At 47.7% G+C, this 17465-nt stretch overlaps 5 protein-coding genes across 5 annotated transcripts; 3 read left to right on the top strand and 2 right to left on the bottom strand.

The window, feature by feature from the left end:
- Positions 1-1029: 1029 nt before the first annotated feature.
- On the top strand, positions 1030-2351 carry LOC113566394 (WASH complex subunit 2-like). The gene is made up of 3 exons (XM_026991782.1): positions 1030-1352; positions 1414-1759; positions 1835-2351. Exons 2-3 carry the CDS (start codon positions 1677-1679, stop codon positions 2280-2282), a joined length of 531 nt encoding a protein of 176 aa, XP_026847583.1. The 5' UTR covers positions 1030-1352; positions 1414-1676; the 3' UTR covers positions 2283-2351.
- A 699-nt stretch (positions 2352-3050) lies between these two features.
- Positions 3051-5683, top strand: LOC6600545 (UDP-glucose 4-epimerase). Its single transcript, XM_026991750.1, has 4 exons — positions 3051-3633; positions 3806-4046; positions 4491-4781; positions 4838-5683. The coding sequence occupies exons 2-4, from the start codon at positions 3807-3809 to the stop codon at positions 5357-5359; spliced, it is 1053 nt and encodes a 350-aa protein (XP_026847551.1). The 5' UTR covers positions 3051-3633; position 3806; the 3' UTR covers positions 5360-5683.
- Positions 5684-5865: 182 nt separating this feature from the next.
- Positions 5866-7276, bottom strand: LOC6600544 (uncharacterized protein C45G9.7). Its single transcript, XM_002025662.2, has 3 exons — positions 7159-7276; positions 6856-6984; positions 5866-6794 (listed from the first exon to the last, which is right to left on the bottom strand). Exons 1-3 carry the CDS (start codon positions 7210-7212, stop codon positions 6606-6608), a joined length of 372 nt encoding a protein of 123 aa, XP_002025698.2. The 5' UTR covers positions 7213-7276; the 3' UTR covers positions 5866-6605.
- Positions 7277-7376: 100 nt separating this feature from the next.
- LOC6600543 (mediator of RNA polymerase II transcription subunit 30) lies at positions 7377-8462 on the bottom strand. The gene has a single exon (XM_002025661.2). It carries the CDS (start codon positions 8422-8424, stop codon positions 7444-7446), a length of 981 nt encoding a protein of 326 aa, XP_002025697.1. The 5' UTR covers positions 8425-8462; the 3' UTR covers positions 7377-7443.
- Positions 8463-8578: 116 nt separating this feature from the next.
- LOC6600578 (DNA repair protein REV1) lies at positions 8579-12161 on the top strand. Its single transcript, XM_026991847.1, has 6 exons — positions 8579-8646; positions 8701-10052; positions 10115-10397; positions 10460-10883; positions 10950-11580; positions 11644-12161. The coding sequence occupies exons 1-6, from the start codon at positions 8611-8613 to the stop codon at positions 11807-11809; spliced, it is 2892 nt and encodes a 963-aa protein (XP_026847648.1). The 5' UTR covers positions 8579-8610; the 3' UTR covers positions 11810-12161.
- The last annotated feature ends 5304 nt before the right edge of the window (positions 12162-17465 follow it).

Here is a 17465-nt window from a genome sequence, read left to right as displayed (position 1 = left end):
ATGCATAAATGTGTATGCTTGTATATAGAACGGAGTCTACATATATGTACATATGTGTGTACATACATAACTGTAGGCATGACAAGCGGACACGTCCATGTCCGACGACAACGACGGCCACAGAGACGTCGTTGAGAGACTTTTCTGTCTTTCTGTGACAGTGCAAATTATTGTCGCACACATAAAAAAAGTTCAACTAACTCATTTCCGGTTATGTGTATGTATTTTGATTTTGTATGTGGCGAGTGTAAGTGTATATATGTATACATACGAGTATATGTATGGATCTGTAGTATATTTGGCCTGCCCTGCTCGTATGCCTCCGACTCCTCCTCCTCCTCCGCCTCCGCCTCCGCCAGCGACTCGGGCTCAGTCTGTATCTCGGAAAGAAGCAGCGTCCATTCATACATTTCATATATTTATTTCATTCAGATTCAGAGGCAGGAGCATTTCATTCAGAGAGTCGATATGGCTGTAGTTGTGGCTGTGCTATGGTTGCTGCGCAAATACATTCTCAATTAGGTTGTAAATGAAACATAAAAAGCTCTAATTACGTCGTAGCCACACATAGCTCTTCCTTTTCTACTCGCACTCGCACACGCACTCATTCATACGCACAAACGTTTCTAATTTTTCGTATTTAGTACATGCACTTCCGCTTATCACTAAAGATTTGAAAGGAATTTGGGTCACCGGCAAAACAAGCAACAACCAACAGCCACAGCCACAACAAATACAACAACAACAACAACGAACAAACACGCACGCATGGAAAAGATTTCTCAATGCGACAAGTGGAAATGGCAGCCTACAATTGCCTCCAGCCCCAGAGCCAAAAAGCTGACCCACTAACCGATCTTCAGTCAATTTTGAAATTCCGTTGGCCATCTTTGGGTTTGTGTCTCTGATGCGAATTAGCCAAGTCAAGACCCCCCCGATAAGCTATCGATAGACAATGAATTTTCTTTCTGAAACTCTCGATACATTATCGATATTGACAAACTGCCACCACCAATTGCGGAACAAAACAAAGTAATCTTTATATTAGAATCTGCCGAATTTTCCGCTGCCGGTGTCCGGCAAGAATATCCGTTTCCTCTTTTAGCTTCATGGGCGAATTAGCAGAAGCCTCGCAACATTGCCGCGTATGCCATAAAGGCGTCTGCTCTTCTGGACAGATGTCGACTGCCCTCAGGCCTTCAATCGGGCTCGATGGCTCGATGGCAGTGAGCGTGTGGAGTTGGCCTACAAGCTGACAGGAGTCGCGACGCTGGCCCTGGACCAACAGTCCGATATGATCTACTATGCCATAGCAAGCGAATCGATGTGATAGACATCAATGGAAAGAACAAGTAAGCAATGAATATGAGTATCCTCTGGACACATGTGTAATCCCCTGTTCCCTCTCCACAGGAAAAACCTTGTTTCCTTGCACATCTCGCATGTGATCAACATTGGCGCCTTGGGGGGATTTGTGTACTGGCTGGACGACAAGACCGGAGTCGAGCGGATCACTGTCAACGGAGATCGTCGTTCCGCGAAGCTGCAACGTCTGTCGCAGTTCACCGGCATCCGGGACGTGTGGACACCGAAAGCGAAAGTGCTTGCTGTTTCAACATCTGCACCTCAGTTCAGCTTACATTCAAGCGAGGGCAGCGAGAAGGCTCTGGTCTGCGATGGTACCACCAACTGTGACCATGTCCACGTTGATGCCGACTGCTGCAAGCGGCCAGGAGACTTTCAGTGTCTCATCAACACGGTGAGTGGAAAGACACGATATCAGCCCAAATTCTTAAACTAACAATATCCTACTCCACCTTCTACTACTCCACAGCTTTGCATATCGGCCAAGCAGATATGTATCAAGTCAGCCCAAGCCCAAAACTGTTAATCTCCTTGATGACAGTCCACCATTGACTCCCATTCCAACGCAGACTCCGCTCAATGATGCGACCAATGATCTGTCTAGGCCCATCTTTAATGCCAGGCCGTCGTCTTTAAGTGCCAAGCCGAGTCAAAATCCTCCCAAAAAGCCTGCGAAACCTTTGAAAAAGTCTCTCTTTGATGATGATCTGGAAGATGACTATCTAAGCTGCTTCTTGTCCAAGCCAAAGCCACCAGAACAAAAACCTAAATCCTCCCTATTCGATGACGATGATTTGGATTTAGATTTCAAATACATCTTTGACAAGGTATCTTCATATAAAATAAACGAAATAGCGTATACAAATGGCCATACTCCGGTTGACAAGCCACAAGTCTTAAAATACCAGCAACATTGACTTGACACACTGCGACTGATTTTTTGGTGAACTTATTTGTTTAAGCCTTGTTTTATTAAAAATACAATATATGGGAATACTAAAAAGTAGTTAACCTTGTAGAAAATGTATTCATCAATAGGATACAACTATGTGGGCAGGGCTAAAGGTTTTAGGTAACCAACATTATTGAACGGAATATCAAAATTGAGCAATAGAAACTAATGCTCTAAAAGGTTTTTTTGTTCGATCTTTTTCGCTAAAACCTTTTTTTTAGACAAAATCCAATAAATGCCAGTATTTAAAATAAACCAATCAAGAAGGAAATAGGTTCATTAATTGGATAAAATTATGTGGGCAGAGCTGAGAGTTCTAGTTAATTAGCATTATCCAACGGAATATCAAAATCGAGGAATATGGTTTCCAATCCCAATTAACCCATTGTATGCCAAGGCGTTTTTTTAATATTCCACCGAAAATAATGAAAATATAATAAGAAAATATAATAATTTTAGCACAGTTCAGGTGAAAGATAACGTGTTTTTTTAAGTTCAGGGGAAATATGGCATGGATATACAAGAAGAAGTCACAATCAGTAATATTTGCAGCCATTTACCTGAAGTGGTTGAACTGTTTAAATAGAGGGGGGCTAAGTGGGCTAAGTTCGATTTCTAATCCATATACGAGACGCTATATTGTTGTCGGACGGACGAACAGCTGCTGCTCCCTATTATTGCTGCCGGAATTTTGGCGCTTAAATGTTGCATAAATGATTGTCAATGGTTTAAAAGGTCACTAATAGCCCGATAACGATGCACCCACAACGCCCCAAATGCATGTCCATAGAAACAGCTTGCAGCTCTGACGTGCGGCCGAGTTGACATTGGTAATCAGACGACATTGAGGCTGATAAGAGGAGTTCCAACGATACGCTGGGCAGAACTGAGAGAACAAGCTAAATACTCGTCTACTCGCGAAACATCTGAAATCATTCACTCGACAGCCGCCCAGCAAAACAGACGTACCAAATCGGCAAGTGGGAAACGCATATGAATGAATGAACGCAAAGCGAGCGGAGCGGAGCGACGAGACGAGACGACAAGTGCAGGAAACGGGTTAACACACACCACAAAAGTAGAAGAAGAAGCTCTCTCGGACAAACAGCGGTCAGCGATCTTTTGGCCATAAGCAGCAGACAGCAGCATCTTCTGCAGTGCGTGCGCGTGTGCGTACGCGTGTGTGAACATAACTTACGATTCACTCGGTGATTCAAGGCCAGCGGTCACTCAGAGGAGGCGGAGCAGCATCAGAAGCTACTTAACTTTGACATCGGCAGCAGCAGCAGTGGAAGATATTTACCTGTCAGGTTCAGGTGAGTGCCAACACACAGACACACGTCGGCAAGCACCGTTAGCCCAGTTATTGGCAGCGGAGCATTGTTTTCGCATGCCGCTTGGTTCTTGGGATGGCGCGTATAGTATCTTTTGGTGACGTCAATAAGAATTTCGCTTGCGTTGGCCTAATTTTCACTTTTTCTCCTCCAGAATGGCACCACCCACTGTCCTGGTAACCGGCGGAGCTGGCTACATTGGCTCCCACACAGTCCTGGAGATGCTCAACGCTGGCTACAACGTCATCTGCGTGGACAATCTCTGCAATGCGTACAGCAGCGGCGCCAAGCTGCCGGAGGCATTGAGTCGCGTACAGGAGATTACCGGCAAGAAAGTGCACTTCTATCGTGCTGATATCACGGATCGGGACCAAGTACGAGCTATTTTCCAGGAGGTGAGTGCACGTCAGCAATTGGCATCGTGGCATTGTGCCAGTGAGTGCTTCAAGTGCCAACTGGATACCAGTTGCTTTCAATCATTCTTATCTGAGTTGTTATTGCGCTGGCCCGCCAACCCAGCCGAACGAGTGCGCGCTATCAGCAATGTAGTCAGCCGCCGCCTTTTCTTGTTTTGTTTGCTCAAGTGGTGTGCGCTTCCGACGAACTGCGCGACCCTGACGTGTAGCCATGCTCGACGAGGTCACTCACAGACATAACTTGGTGTGCTGGCATCCACATCGACAGCGACATAAACATGAGACCACGTACACTGCCAAGCTGCACTCCAACACCAAAACTAAGAGAATCGGGAATCGGAAAAATACCTGAACATGTTCCCGGGAAAAATCGATTCGTGTGACTAATCCAATAAATATTCTCTGCTTCTGGATGAATTGCAGCACAAGATCGACATGGTTTGCCATTTTGCTGCACTCAAGGCTGTCGGCGAGTCCTGCCGCATCCCGCTGCAGTACTACCACAACAACATGACCGGGACGAATGTGCTGCTGGAAGCCATGGCCGACAACAACGTGTTCAAGTTCGTGTACAGCTCCAGTGCCACTGTCTACGGGGAGCCGAAGTTCCTGCCCGTGACGGAAGAACACCCCACGGGCAATTGCACATCGCCCTATGGAAAAACCAAATACTTTACTGAGGAGATTCTTAAGGATCTGTGCAAGTCCGATAAGGTATGACCTTTTTTTTCGTTTGACTTAAGTCGTTATTCACTTTGTTACTTTTTCAGCGATGGGCCGTAGTCTCTTTGCGGTACTTCAATCCCGTGGGTGCTCACATCAGCGGTCGTATCGGCGAGGATCCCAACGGCGAGCCCAATAACCTGATGCCCTATATTGCCCAGGTGGCCGTGGGGCGACGCGCCAGCCTGAATGTCTACGGCAGCGACTTCCCCACCAAGGACGGCACCGGAGTGCGCGACTACATACACATTGTGGACCTGGCCGAGGGTCATGTGAAGGCCCTGGACAAGCTGCGCAACATTGCAGAGACTGGATTCTTCGCATACAATTTGGGCACTGGCGTAGGATACTCCGTGCTAGACATGGTGCATGGCTTCGAGAAGGCATCCGGCAAGAAAATTGCTTACGTCCTGGTGGACCGTCGATCGGGGGATGTGGCCACATGCTATGCGGATGCCACGCTGGCGGAGAAGAAGCTGGGGTGGAAGGCATATCGCGGCATCGACAAGATGTGCGAGGATACGTGGCGCTGGCAGAGTCAAAACCCGAATGGATACGCCAACAAATAGCTCCGATGGGAATGACAGGACACTAGTTTGATCTTGCCTCTGTTCGTGTGCCTCTCCCTATGTTCTACCCGTGCAAGTTCCTCCCTCGCTCGCATATATATACATATTCTAAAACATGATTTATTGTATTAACTTAGGTAGCAAATGTCCTTGCAACTAGTTTTGTATATTTCGTTTCCAAATTTCAAGTGAAACCCACTTGTCTAAACAGTAGCCCTTATACTTACCACCTGATGTATGTATGTATGTAGTCTGGTTATGTAAATCCAAAGTACGTTGTAATTAAAGCAGGCTCCTCGCTGTCGTCATGTAATATTCCACTAATTTTCCACTCGGCTTTTATAGCTGGCGCTGGCTGGCATCATTAGTAGAGCCGGGGCGGATAATTGCCCATTGACACGGCACCATCACATAATTAAGGTCAAACCCAAGGACAAAGTGTAGTGCGGTGATCAAAGATTCCTAGCATCAATATTTACATAAATAATCGACGATCAGTTAGACAATTCCTTGCAAACATTTATTCAAATGCAATTTAACATTAAAAAACTCAATTGTAAAACTTAAGTTATGGTATGTATATTTTGTATACACACATCTCTGCACAGTTAACGGGCATTTATCACAAGTATGTACTATGTATTTATGTATGTATGTTTCAACAACTTTGCGTTAGTTATTTGCTTTGTTTCGCGCTTGAGTTTCGTTTCAGTTTTTGGAATGATGCTGTGGTAGCGATAGCGCCTGTTGCTACGCACATTTATAAAAGTACAAAATTGTTTATATCAAATCTGATGGTGGCATGTCTAAGAGTATGTTTATGTTCACGCTTCTGTTTAGTTTGTATTCGGTATTTGGCGATGTGTTCTTTACACTGGGATATATTGGCAATTCGATCAGCAACTGATGAGCAGCACAAATCACATAAAAACCCAGGCATGCGGCTACATAAACCAAGGCAAGGCAAAGAAATTGAATTTACCAAGAAGCATTACTACTTGCTACAATTACGGTTGGGTATACATAGTATGTATGTATGTTTGTGCGATATGCATAGGGTATGTATACATACATATGTACATACATACGTGGATAGGGTGATAGTATATATTTAGTGTATATCTAAGTATTCGGATAGTTTCCAAAGAGCGTAGAGATCCTTAGCACAGAGTGGCAGTGAAGTAGATAGTTTATATGCCGCTTAAATACTGCTGCTTACATTAGAGGCCCGGCTCCATGTTTTCATTTATGTGGAGGTGACGCCCTTGCGGGCCACCAGCATGTTAAGGATTGGGTTTTTCCGAATGTAGCTGACGGCCTTTTTATGTGTGACCATTGTGAAGTCGTAGCCATTGCACTGGAGTATTTTGTCGTGGATGCGCAGTCCTGCCCGTGCCGCAGGACTTCCCTCATGCACCTCTGTGACGTATATGCCCTGTGAATACAGAAAATTGGATTATTTTCGAACAGGTATATTTCGTGGTTTTCTAGCTCACGTAGTCCGTATAGCCCTGTGGGCTCTTCTTATAGTCCTGATCGATGCCGCCACCGATTTTGAATCCGCACTTGAGTATCTCGCGCCCCTCCTGATCATAGTCCTTCTCCTTGTGCAGTGTTATGGGAATCTGGAAGAGAAGTGCATAATATTACAATCTCTTCATCAAATATGAAAGTTTGGCTTTTTCTCCAGCGACCTAATTTCACCAATACAGACGACCGCAAACTCTGCACATACACAACAAACACATACGCATATACGGGAAGAGTGATTTAATAATCTCATTCTACGGACAACTTACGCTCAAACACTCCATAGCAGTGCCTGCCTGATGCTGAAATGCCATTTTCGCCATGATTGCTGTTGTTTCGGTTTGATTTGATTGCAATTAAATGCTAACAGGTAATTATTTTCAGCACAAAATAGTCGCTCTCGCCCACAACAAAATCTTCTTCTTCTCTGCTGCTAGAGGAAGTGTTGGAAAACTTCATGAATTGTACAGAAAACATCTGTGGCGGGTTTCATCTGAATTTGAGTTTTATTCAGAATAGAATGCATGGAATTAAACAATTAGGATATCTAAAATCTAGGATCGGCGCATCGCCAGCATTGTGTTAATCTCCCAGATTATGATGCGGGTTCTGTCAATTATCTCGCGCAGCTGTCGGTTTTTCAGTTTCACAGTCTCGATGTACTCGTGATTCTCCTGCAGTACCTTGCGGTATTCGTCGCACTGGGAAGTCTCAATCCTTGGTTCCGGCTCGTCCTTGTATGGAATGAGACTCTCGGCATTCATGTAGTCCATGACGGCATCGTTGCACTTGTCGTAGATGATGCGCACCCGCTTAAAGAGCAAACGGATCGTGCGGAAGTATTCCTGCACCTTCTTCTCCGTGTTATTGTCTCGATGCGAGGTGGGCTGTATGTTCTTTAGGGCTGAGAACACCTCCTGGAAGCGCGATGCAATGTCCTGCACTGTCTCCTGGCCCAGCCGTGATAGCTGCACTATGTTGATCTCTTTGTGTGGATTTGGCTGCGAAATGGCTAGCATATTGTTGCCGACACCTCCAGCGCCGGGGGCTCCACCTGATCCAACATTGTGTTGTTGTTGTTGTTGTTGCTGAAGATTTGATTGCTGCTGTTGTTGTTGTAGCTGCTGCTGTTGTTGAGGACCTGAGCTGCCGCCCATTCCTAAGCCTTGCTGTGGGCCCATCATTTGCTGTTGCATGGCCTGTTGCGGAGGCATGGACATGGGGACGCCTTGCATCATCTGTTGCTGCTGCTGCATTTGGTGCTGCGGAGACATGCCTGGCATAAGCCCGGTCGGACCAACGGCGTTGGGGTTCATTTGCATACCGCCCGGTCCTCCCATCATGTTCATTTGCTGCTGTTGTTGTTGCTGCTGCGGCGTCATATGCATTTGCGGCATGTTGCCGTGTTGCATGCCACCGCTGCCTTGCATGCCACCGCCGCCTTGCATGAATCCGCCCATGGGCATCATGTTTGGTGCTCCTCCACCGCCGCCTGCAGGACCCTGGTTGCCCTGATTTTGTCCGTATTTCCACATTATTTTCCGCAGTATCAACTATAAAACAACAATTTGCAAATGGCAACAATCTGGCCTTTCACAGCACTGCGGCATCGGCGGAGTTGCCAGACCACTTTGCAACAGTGCTGTAAATCGGTCCTGTTACTTAAAATCAGGTGAACAAATATTTATGAGCCGGCTTTCAAGATTTCTGAAAGTTTTGCTATGGCTGACGAAGAGGACAATGGATTTGGCGAGTGGGTGAGTCCTGTAAACCAAATTAAGACTTATTTACTATGTGGCAACGATTTTCAGGGCGGGTACTTCGAGGCCAAGAAGTCAAAACTCGAAGAACAATTTGCGGCCGCCAGCGATCCATTTCGCAAGTCAAATTTATTTCAAGGCATTTCAATTTTTGTGAATGGATTGACGAATCCATCGGCCAACGAGCTGAAGCAAATTATGATGGTCCATGGCGGGATATACCACCACTACGAAAGGCCGCATACGAAGTTCATCATAGCGTCCAATCTGCCTGACGTCAAGGTGCGCAATATGAACACAAGCAAAATAATAAGCGCCCAATATATCGTGGATTGTTTGGAAAATAAGCGGGTGTTGGATTACAAGCCATATCTGCTGTACACTAATCAGAAAACCACTCAGCCGAGACTTCACTTTGGGAAAGGCAAAAACACGAGTAGAACCAATGAAAGTATGGCAGTGCCCAAGTCTGAGACTGCAGCCGAGCCGCGTTTAGTAGAGCCCGTCGAGGCTGACCTGAGCAACATTCTGAACAACCTACAGCAGGCTGTTGCCACCTCTCCCAAGAATGAGACAGCAGCTAAAGCTGCTGTAGAAGTGTCTGTGATATCCAACAACAGCGCCCGCACTGCCGTCGATCCAGCTTTTCTTAGCGAGTTTTACAAGAATTCGCGTCTGCATCACATTGCCACACTCGGAGCGGGATTCAAGCAGTATGTCTGCGAGCTGCGTCAGGCGAATGGCGGTAAGCCATTTCCCAAACGGGACGAACTAAGATCCGTCCTCAGTTGCGACCAGGTCATGAATATGTCCGCGGCCTCAGTACTCTATATCATGCACATTGACATGGATTGTTTCTTTGTGTCCGTCGGTTTGAGATCTCATCCGGAGTGGCGCGGCCTGCCAATTGCTGTAACACACTCAAAGGGAGGCAATGCAGCCACCGACGTACCAGTTCATCCGCAAGCCGATCGCCAGGCTGAGCTGAAGCTCTTCGCCGAGCGCTTCGAGCATCAACTGCACGACAATATCCGTGCGGACAAAGTTCGTTCTGGCTTCGACAAGAAAATGTCTCTCTCTGAGATCGCATCCTGCAGCTACGAGGCTCGTGCCAAAGGCATCCGCAACGGCATGTTCGTGGGCCAGGCCCTGAAGCTCTGCCCCGAACTAAAGACAATCCCCTATGACTTTGAGGGATACAAGGAGGTGGCCTTTGCCTTGTACGATACGGTGGCCCAATACACCTTAAACATCGAGGCGGTGAGCTGTGACGAGATGTTCGTGGACCTCACTGATCTGGTTGAGGATCTCCAAGTAGATGTGATGTCCTTTGTAGCTCATCTCAGAGAGGAGGTTCGCAACAAAACGGGATGTCCCTGCTCTGCGGGAGTAGGCACTAACAAGTCAGTAACAAGTGAATTCATATGACTTGAGTATTTAATTTTAATGAGTCAGTCTTTTTCAGATTGCTTGCTCGCATGGCAACCAAGAGGGCCAAGCCGGACGGACAGTACTTACTGGGTCCAGGCACCGATGTGTTGGGCTACATGGCCCCAACAGCTCTGGAAACACTGCCGGGCGTGGGCTCTAGCCTCCGCCACAAACTCGAGCAGGCAGGTCTGCGGAACTGTGCTGATGTGCAGAGGACATCGTTACAGACGCTTGAATCGGTGGTGGGTAAAAAATTGGCTCTGACATTGTACGAGAACTGTCGTGGCATTGATACACGCCCTTTGGTCTATGAACAGGTTGGTTTTTAATTGAATACTGAGTCAGACTTTATACTGATGCATTATTCTTTCTTCTATAGAAACGCAAGACAGTGTCCGCTGAGGTCAACTATGGGATTCGGTTCACTAATACCAGCGAGTGCGAGACATTTTTGCGCCAACTCAGCGCCGAAGTGACCACGCGTCTAACTGATATCAAACGAAAAGCCAAATCGATCGGCTTGAAGGTAATGGTGCGAGCAGCCGAGGCTCCCATCGAGGCGTCCAAGTTTATGGGCCATGGTGTCTGTGACACCATCAACAAATCATTTATACTAGCCCATGCCACTGACGACGTTAATGTGATCACATCACATGTCCTCAGGCTGATGAAAGAGTCTGGACTGCCTCCGCATGAGCTACGTGGCATAGGCATACATCTGAGTAAGCTTTCAGAGGCCACCGAAGTGAAAAAGGATAATGTTCTATTGCAGATGTTTGAGAAAATGTCCGAGAAGCGAAAGGGTAATGCAAATTTGTATATGGTACATAATGGGAGTGCAGGCATTATAATATTCTATCCATACGTAGGCGAACCCACCGTAGAAGTACATGAGGAGCCGGAGCCTACTGTATTCAAAGAGAAGGAGAATGATTTGGAGTTTAAAAAACCACAAGACTTGCCATCTGTATGGGATACAGTAGGATGGAAGAATTCTGCCAATAAATCACTTGAGCCAACGGTCAATGACTCCGATCGATTAGGTAATACAACGATTGATATGGAGGTTTTCGCCCAGCTGCCGGAGTATATTCGCCGTGAGGTGCTCGAAAACATGGACGAACATCTCATAGCCAGGAGCTCGGGGCATTCTGACAGAACGCGTAAAAATCCAATAGGAGGTCGTCGCTCGTCCATGCCGTGTCCGCCGTCGTCGGTGCCGCGGATAGAAAACAATTGCTCGACATTCCCAGTACCCAAAGACGCAGATGGGCCCCTAGAACTACTGCGTGCAGTGAAGCCCACAACCGCGGCACTGATGCTCAACGGTCTTCAAAACCATCTGCTAGGCAGTAACTACAAATCCATGCTGGCCGATTGGGTCAGCAATGAACAGTATCCCAACCCAACTGACATCCTTATGATAAATAGTAAGCTGTCCGAATTGGCCCAAAGCAAACAGATGGGTCGGATTTATGACATAATGAAGCACCTGTGCAGGTACGCCCTTACTCCCTCAGTCGGCTGTTTCCGTCCCTATAATCTATCGTTCTTTATATACAGGCTCATCAAAAAGAAGCGCGACAACGTTTGCGAATGGCACATGGCCTACAAAGTCATCGAGGAAAGTGTCCAGCATCAGCTAATGGCGATTGAGAGCTATATGTTGAAGCTTCCAGATACGATTAGCTGCGTCATTTGTCATAAACCGATGCATGAAGGGCCGTAGAGCTAAAAGGATATTTCATTTAATGAAAGTCTTCCGTTTGAACATCTTTGAGAGATTAAAAATAAGCTAAAGAATGCTCATTGGCTTCCTAAGAGGAGGCTTTACAGATCTCGAAGAAGACAAGTTTCTTTAAGAGAAAACTACAATATATAGGGATGAGAGATATATCGGATGAGAAATAGCGTATTCAAAGACATGGCTATATCGACGCGGCTATTAATTCTCAAGAATGTATAGAATTTATGGGATCGGAGATGCTACCTTCTGTGTGTTATACCCATCCACTGTCACCAAAAATCTAATATAGCCCTCAATTCTTTGAGTAATGGGTATGAAGAGAAATATTTTTAAATATGCAACGTAAATTAAATAAAATTATTTTTTCAAATTTCGGCCCGCTCCTACAAAGGACGAAAATTTGTGCCATCCACAATTTTAGAGATAGTATAAAACCGAAAACGCAGAATCATAGAAAATCACAGTATCTAGCAGTATCTGCCGAATTTGGATCAGATCGGATAATTATTATAGCCAGAAGGAACAAATGAAATTTTAGCGTATACCCATCTGTACCCATCTTACATCTCACTCTTTCTCTCTCTCTCTCTCTCTCTCGCACACATACTCTTTCTCGTGCCGTGTGTGCCTCCGGGCGGAGGGGAGCGAGGTAGCAAGCTGGTGTTAGAGTGAGAAGTGAAAGAGAGAGAGAGAGCGAGACAGTTGAAGCGGAATAAATAGGTCAAATGGAAACAGATAAAATATGCGAAACGAGCGGGAACGATGTGAGGCGCGGCAAATGTTTTGGTAGGACAGCCAAAACAGACCGCGATCTCTCTCAATTATGCAATCCAAACATGTGGATAAGTGCTCGGAGCATATGCAGAACGTTTAAGAGACATATAGCTAAGACCTATGGAATCGACTTAGGTGGCCAAAAAGGGTTTCGAATTATTGAAAAAAAGATTTACCTCTTACATCGTGCCAATGTACTAGTATTATCAGAAGAGAGACAATGTCCCCTTTTATATGTTAGTTAAAGCAACAATTTGAAGAACCAAATAATCAAACCATATTTTGTATCTGCTTTTAATCCAACTGATACTTTCTGCACGAAGTGATTACTGATAAGATACATGTTATGTCACATGTCATGAACGTGGTATCCACTATGCAGAAAAAAAAGTATGATTGTGCAGGCTGAGTGATAGTGAGAGGTATATAATGCTCTAGTATCGAATCGATGGCATCGCGGCTTAAGAGAAACGATAATTTATGGAAACAAATTCGAAAAGTCCTGGATACGCCCTCGAAGGCGGGCGATGAAGATTTCCCACCGTGTTTTGGCCTTCCCCCAAATGAAAAGTCAACCATTTACTCGACACAACTCGAAATCCGCACAGGTGGCAATTAGTGCGCTGCAAGAGCGGTAAATAATATGGAGCGGAGCTGCTGTGGATGCCACTGATGATAACTTCATACATGAAAGGGCACAGCCTCGACTTGGCAGCGGGGCTTAAACGCTCCAGCTAAAGCACCAGCACCGTGGGCTCTCTCCTCTATCCGCGGGGCCATCCAGCAGCATCGCATCCCGTGCATCGGGTCCGTGCAGAGCCACTCAAGACAAATAGGCCAGGCGGGCACAACACCTGGCGGAACTGGCAAGTCATAATTTGCACTTTAATGAAAGCGGCGGCGGCGGCGGCAACGTTCGAACAGGTTAGTGTTAGTGGCGAACAGTTCTATAAAGTCACTGCAGTTAATCGCGGTGACGTCGACGACGACGACGACGACGGCGCTGCTGTAATATGTAATTGATTCGCATGCCTACCCGGTCGCAATCCCAGGCCAGGCCAGACCAGGCCAGGCCAGGCCCCAACTGCAGCCCCATGACTATAACAATTACTCGTACAGTGGAAGGCAGTGGAAGGTAACCAAGCAACCCCTCTTTGGGAGGCAGCTGGAGCCGCAGATGTTGCCCGGTAATTAAAAATAGTCAAGCTGCATTTCTTTTTCGCCCAGCCAGCATCCGGTGATGTGCCTAGTGTCTTTGTGGGATGGGCCCGAACCGGGTCGGGCCTGTTCCCCTGGATGGATCTGGACTGGATTTACATGGGCCGCGCTTTGTCTGATTTAATTATGTGCGCAAAGGCGTCGTTGTTTCATAAATTTTATGCATCCTGTCGTCGCGGAACACAGTAGCCGCCGAGTGCAGATGTTCTGGTGGGGTATAGGTATGGGTATGGGTATGGGTATGGGTATGGGGCTCCCGTTGTCCGTCCCGTGGTTTGTATGGGGGACCGGGATTGCTTTCCAGCCAGATGCAAATGTTGTCAGGTTTTGATAGACTTGTTGGCTGCCAACATGATTTGTCAACGAGTACCGGAGGGGGGAAGGGGGGACGGTGCTTCCACTACTACAACTTATGTATGATCGAAGACCCTTCTCAGGAGCCAACTTAACCATCTAACATACTTTGTTTGAAGATGAGATGGCTGTGGCAGCTGTCTTGTCTCCCTTTGATGATGGGTGAGTGTAAACGTATCTGGAAGCCGCATGTTGCCAGCATGCGGCATTCGGCATGCGGCATGCGGCCTGGCCTAGCCGTTTCCCACGCTTACAGCCGCCTCGACTCCACTTGCATGTGAAGAGGAGTGGAGAGTAGTAGCATTCAACAGTAGCTGCCAAAGCTGCTGGAAACTGTCAACATTATCGGACGTGACTCGCTCCGACAAGATCACTGCCACAGCCACAGCTCTGGTTGGCTCTGACTCTAGGCCTGGCTCTGGCTCTGGCTCCGGCCCTGCGCCGAAAAGGAGAGAGACAAAAACGCTTGCCACATGCAAATCCGAGTATGCATAAGGCACACAGCCCAAACAGCGGGATCTGAGACTCTGGTCTGATGCTGATAATGCCTGCAGTTGTTGCAGTTGTTGCTGTTGCTGCTGCTGGTGCCTTTGTTGCTACCAAATAAGACAACGACGACAGCAGCAGACGCGACGCTGCTCGCTGATTCAGATTTTTCCGCCAAAGCCGCAGCTGATGCTGTGGTTTAAGCCAAAGCAGTGGCAGAGACAGAGGTTGAGACTGTGTCTATGCAAAACTACTAGCCAATTAACTTGGCTAGCGGCGGCGGCGGCGGTGTTGAGGGAGCGGCAGAGACCCCGACCCAGACCCATTCCCATTCCCGATCCCGGTCCTGGTGCTGTGCCTTATGATTAGAATCGTCGACAGGAGGCCGCCATACGGGCACGGCAGCAGAGGCAACAGCAGCTTCAACTGCAACATGAGGCGCAACTAACCAAAGCTAATGAACCATGTTGCCGCTGATGAACCCGGGCTGATTAATGATGCCTGCCTGGAACAGCAACAGCAACTGCAACTGCAACTGAAAATCCGCTGGCTGTGCGATACACTCCGGTTCCTGATCTAAAGCCCAAACACAGGCCCAGGCCCAGGTCCAGGCCCAAACCCAGGCCCGTTCCCTGAGGCCCAGCTAACAACTTAACTAGTTCAATGGTGGGCTTAGGGTTGGCCAATAAAAGCACTGAGAGAAATTTCAATACCAATACTTGGTATTTTCTTTTCTTTTCTCGAATTCATAGGGACTCGGGGAGTCCCAAAGAGTGTCCTCGTGTGTCTGCTGGCTTTCTTTCCGTGCAGGTGTAGAGACGATTTTTGGCTGGCTGAGTAAGGAGCTGACAAAACTTGCCAATGCCCAATGGCCACGGCCGAAACAAAGGCCGCGCAGGCGCACCTGAGAATGTTGATAGCCCCATGGAGGCCCAGACAGCGCTACAGAATGGAGGATGGAGTGGGAGTGGAAGTGGCAGTGGCAGGGGAAGGAAGAGTGGAGAGGAGTGAGGAGAGGAGAGCATGCTCAAGCATCCAAGTGCAAGTCGTTTTTTATGCCACTCAAGCAGCGACAACAGCGGCCAAAACAAGGGACTGTTCCCTCTTGACTTGGGTCTCTTCTCGTCGTCTCCTCTGGACAGAGGTGATCTTGGCTGGGGATCGTTTGCCGGCCGGGGCCCTTTATCACATGCGCACATCATTTACTGGACGTGGACGCAGCGCACTTCAGCAATTGCCTTTAAAGTGTTTGCGTCGTGACAAAATCAATGTTGCCCCGTCTGTAGCAGTCGTTTCTGCTGTTGCTGTTGCCGTTGCCGTTGCTGTTGCTGTTGCTGTGGCAGACGCAGACGCAGCTGAGGCAGCCGTGGTTGTGGCCTCTCTGACAGCCTCCTCTTGGACAGTGATTCATGGTTTATTAAGCGCATTATGCCGCAGGATACTTTGAAGTTGCCACAGCCTCAGCCTCAGCGCAAAGGCGAAGGAGAACGAGAACGGGCAACAGCAGCGGCGACAACGACAACGAGTTGCACGTGTTTGAGGCCCTTAAAAATGCGGCAATTGTTTGCCCCTCCAGCCATTGGCAATGGCATTGGCCATGAACACTTGGCCACTGCCCAGTTCTACGAGTATGTTGCTCCTGCTCCTGCCGCTGCTGCTGCTGCTGCCGCCGTTGATCCTCCCTCCGTGCTGGGCCAGCAATTGATTACTTAACATGTTTTATGCGTACGGCAAGTTATGTGGCGACTGGCGCGTTAATTTGCCTCCTTGCCAGGCCTATCCGATCCTATGCTATCCGGCCCCGTCCGGCCTGGTCTGGCCTGGCCTTGGCCACGTCTAAGCCACTTTTCTGTGCGTTTGCGGCTGCATCAGAGTCTGCGTCTGCGCCTGCGTCTGGCGGGCAAACAAATTGCCGCTCGGCAGGCGCTGGCCGTAAATCAGCGCACCAGTCAAAACACATCAACAGCATCAATGGTCGACACTCGTCGAGCTGCGTATGGCATGGCTTTGAGGCAGAGTCGCAGATGGAGCCGGCTCTGAGCTCTGGGGCTTTGGTTGAGTCTGTGGCTTCCCAGGCCCTGCCTGGCTCGATTACCGTTCGCAGACACCCACATGAGGCGAGACCAATTTCAAATGGGGCGTTCCGCAAATCGCTTCAAGAGATAAGTCGATGTACGATTGAGTGTCAAACCAGAGATGGCAGCGTGAGGCTGCACACATATTGATATGCTTTAAGTCATTCAAGATATATGTACATCATGAATCATCGATTCCTATCGTTATATTTATGCCGGATGCATCAGTTCGTTTCGTTATGGGGATGTACAGCTTCTTCCAGGGTGGACATCCAGGGTGACGCTGGCGAGGATGATCTGTTCAGCAGCGATGGCAGCGTTTAGAATGGTCTTTGAATCGCTGAAGTGTACTTAATCACTGCTTTTCCCCATTAGCTTTTTTCGCCATGGGGCAGCTGTTCTTAAAAGGTCAATCTACATTCATATGTTACCTCGTGTCACGCAGGCATCTCCATCGCTTGTACAACCTGGCGTATGCGCAACGCTAGCATGTTGCATGTGCAAATGGAATTAATTATGCGCCGCGTAAGCAAATACAAAACGAATGGAAATTGAGTGCGAGATGAATTGCCAGTCGGAGATGCTGGCGGGCGATAAGTCCTAAACGCGGCTCTGATTTATGCCAGCGTTGTTGCTGTTGTTGTTACCTGGCATTACGTATGCCAAAAATATGCAAATTGGCAATTGGAAGTGTGAACACCGCCAGTGGCAACAGACCCGGCAACAGCAGC

Source organism: Drosophila persimilis, unplaced genomic scaffold (genome assembly GCF_003286085.1).
Source record: "Drosophila persimilis strain 14011-0111.01,24,50 unplaced genomic scaffold, DperRS2 tig00000686-arrow-arrow-pilon, whole genome shotgun sequence".
Classification (NCBI taxonomy): Eukaryota; Metazoa; Arthropoda; class Insecta; order Diptera; family Drosophilidae; genus Drosophila; species Drosophila persimilis.
Note: the sequence above shows the minus strand (reverse complement) of the source record. Positions and strands in the feature narration are given on the sequence as shown.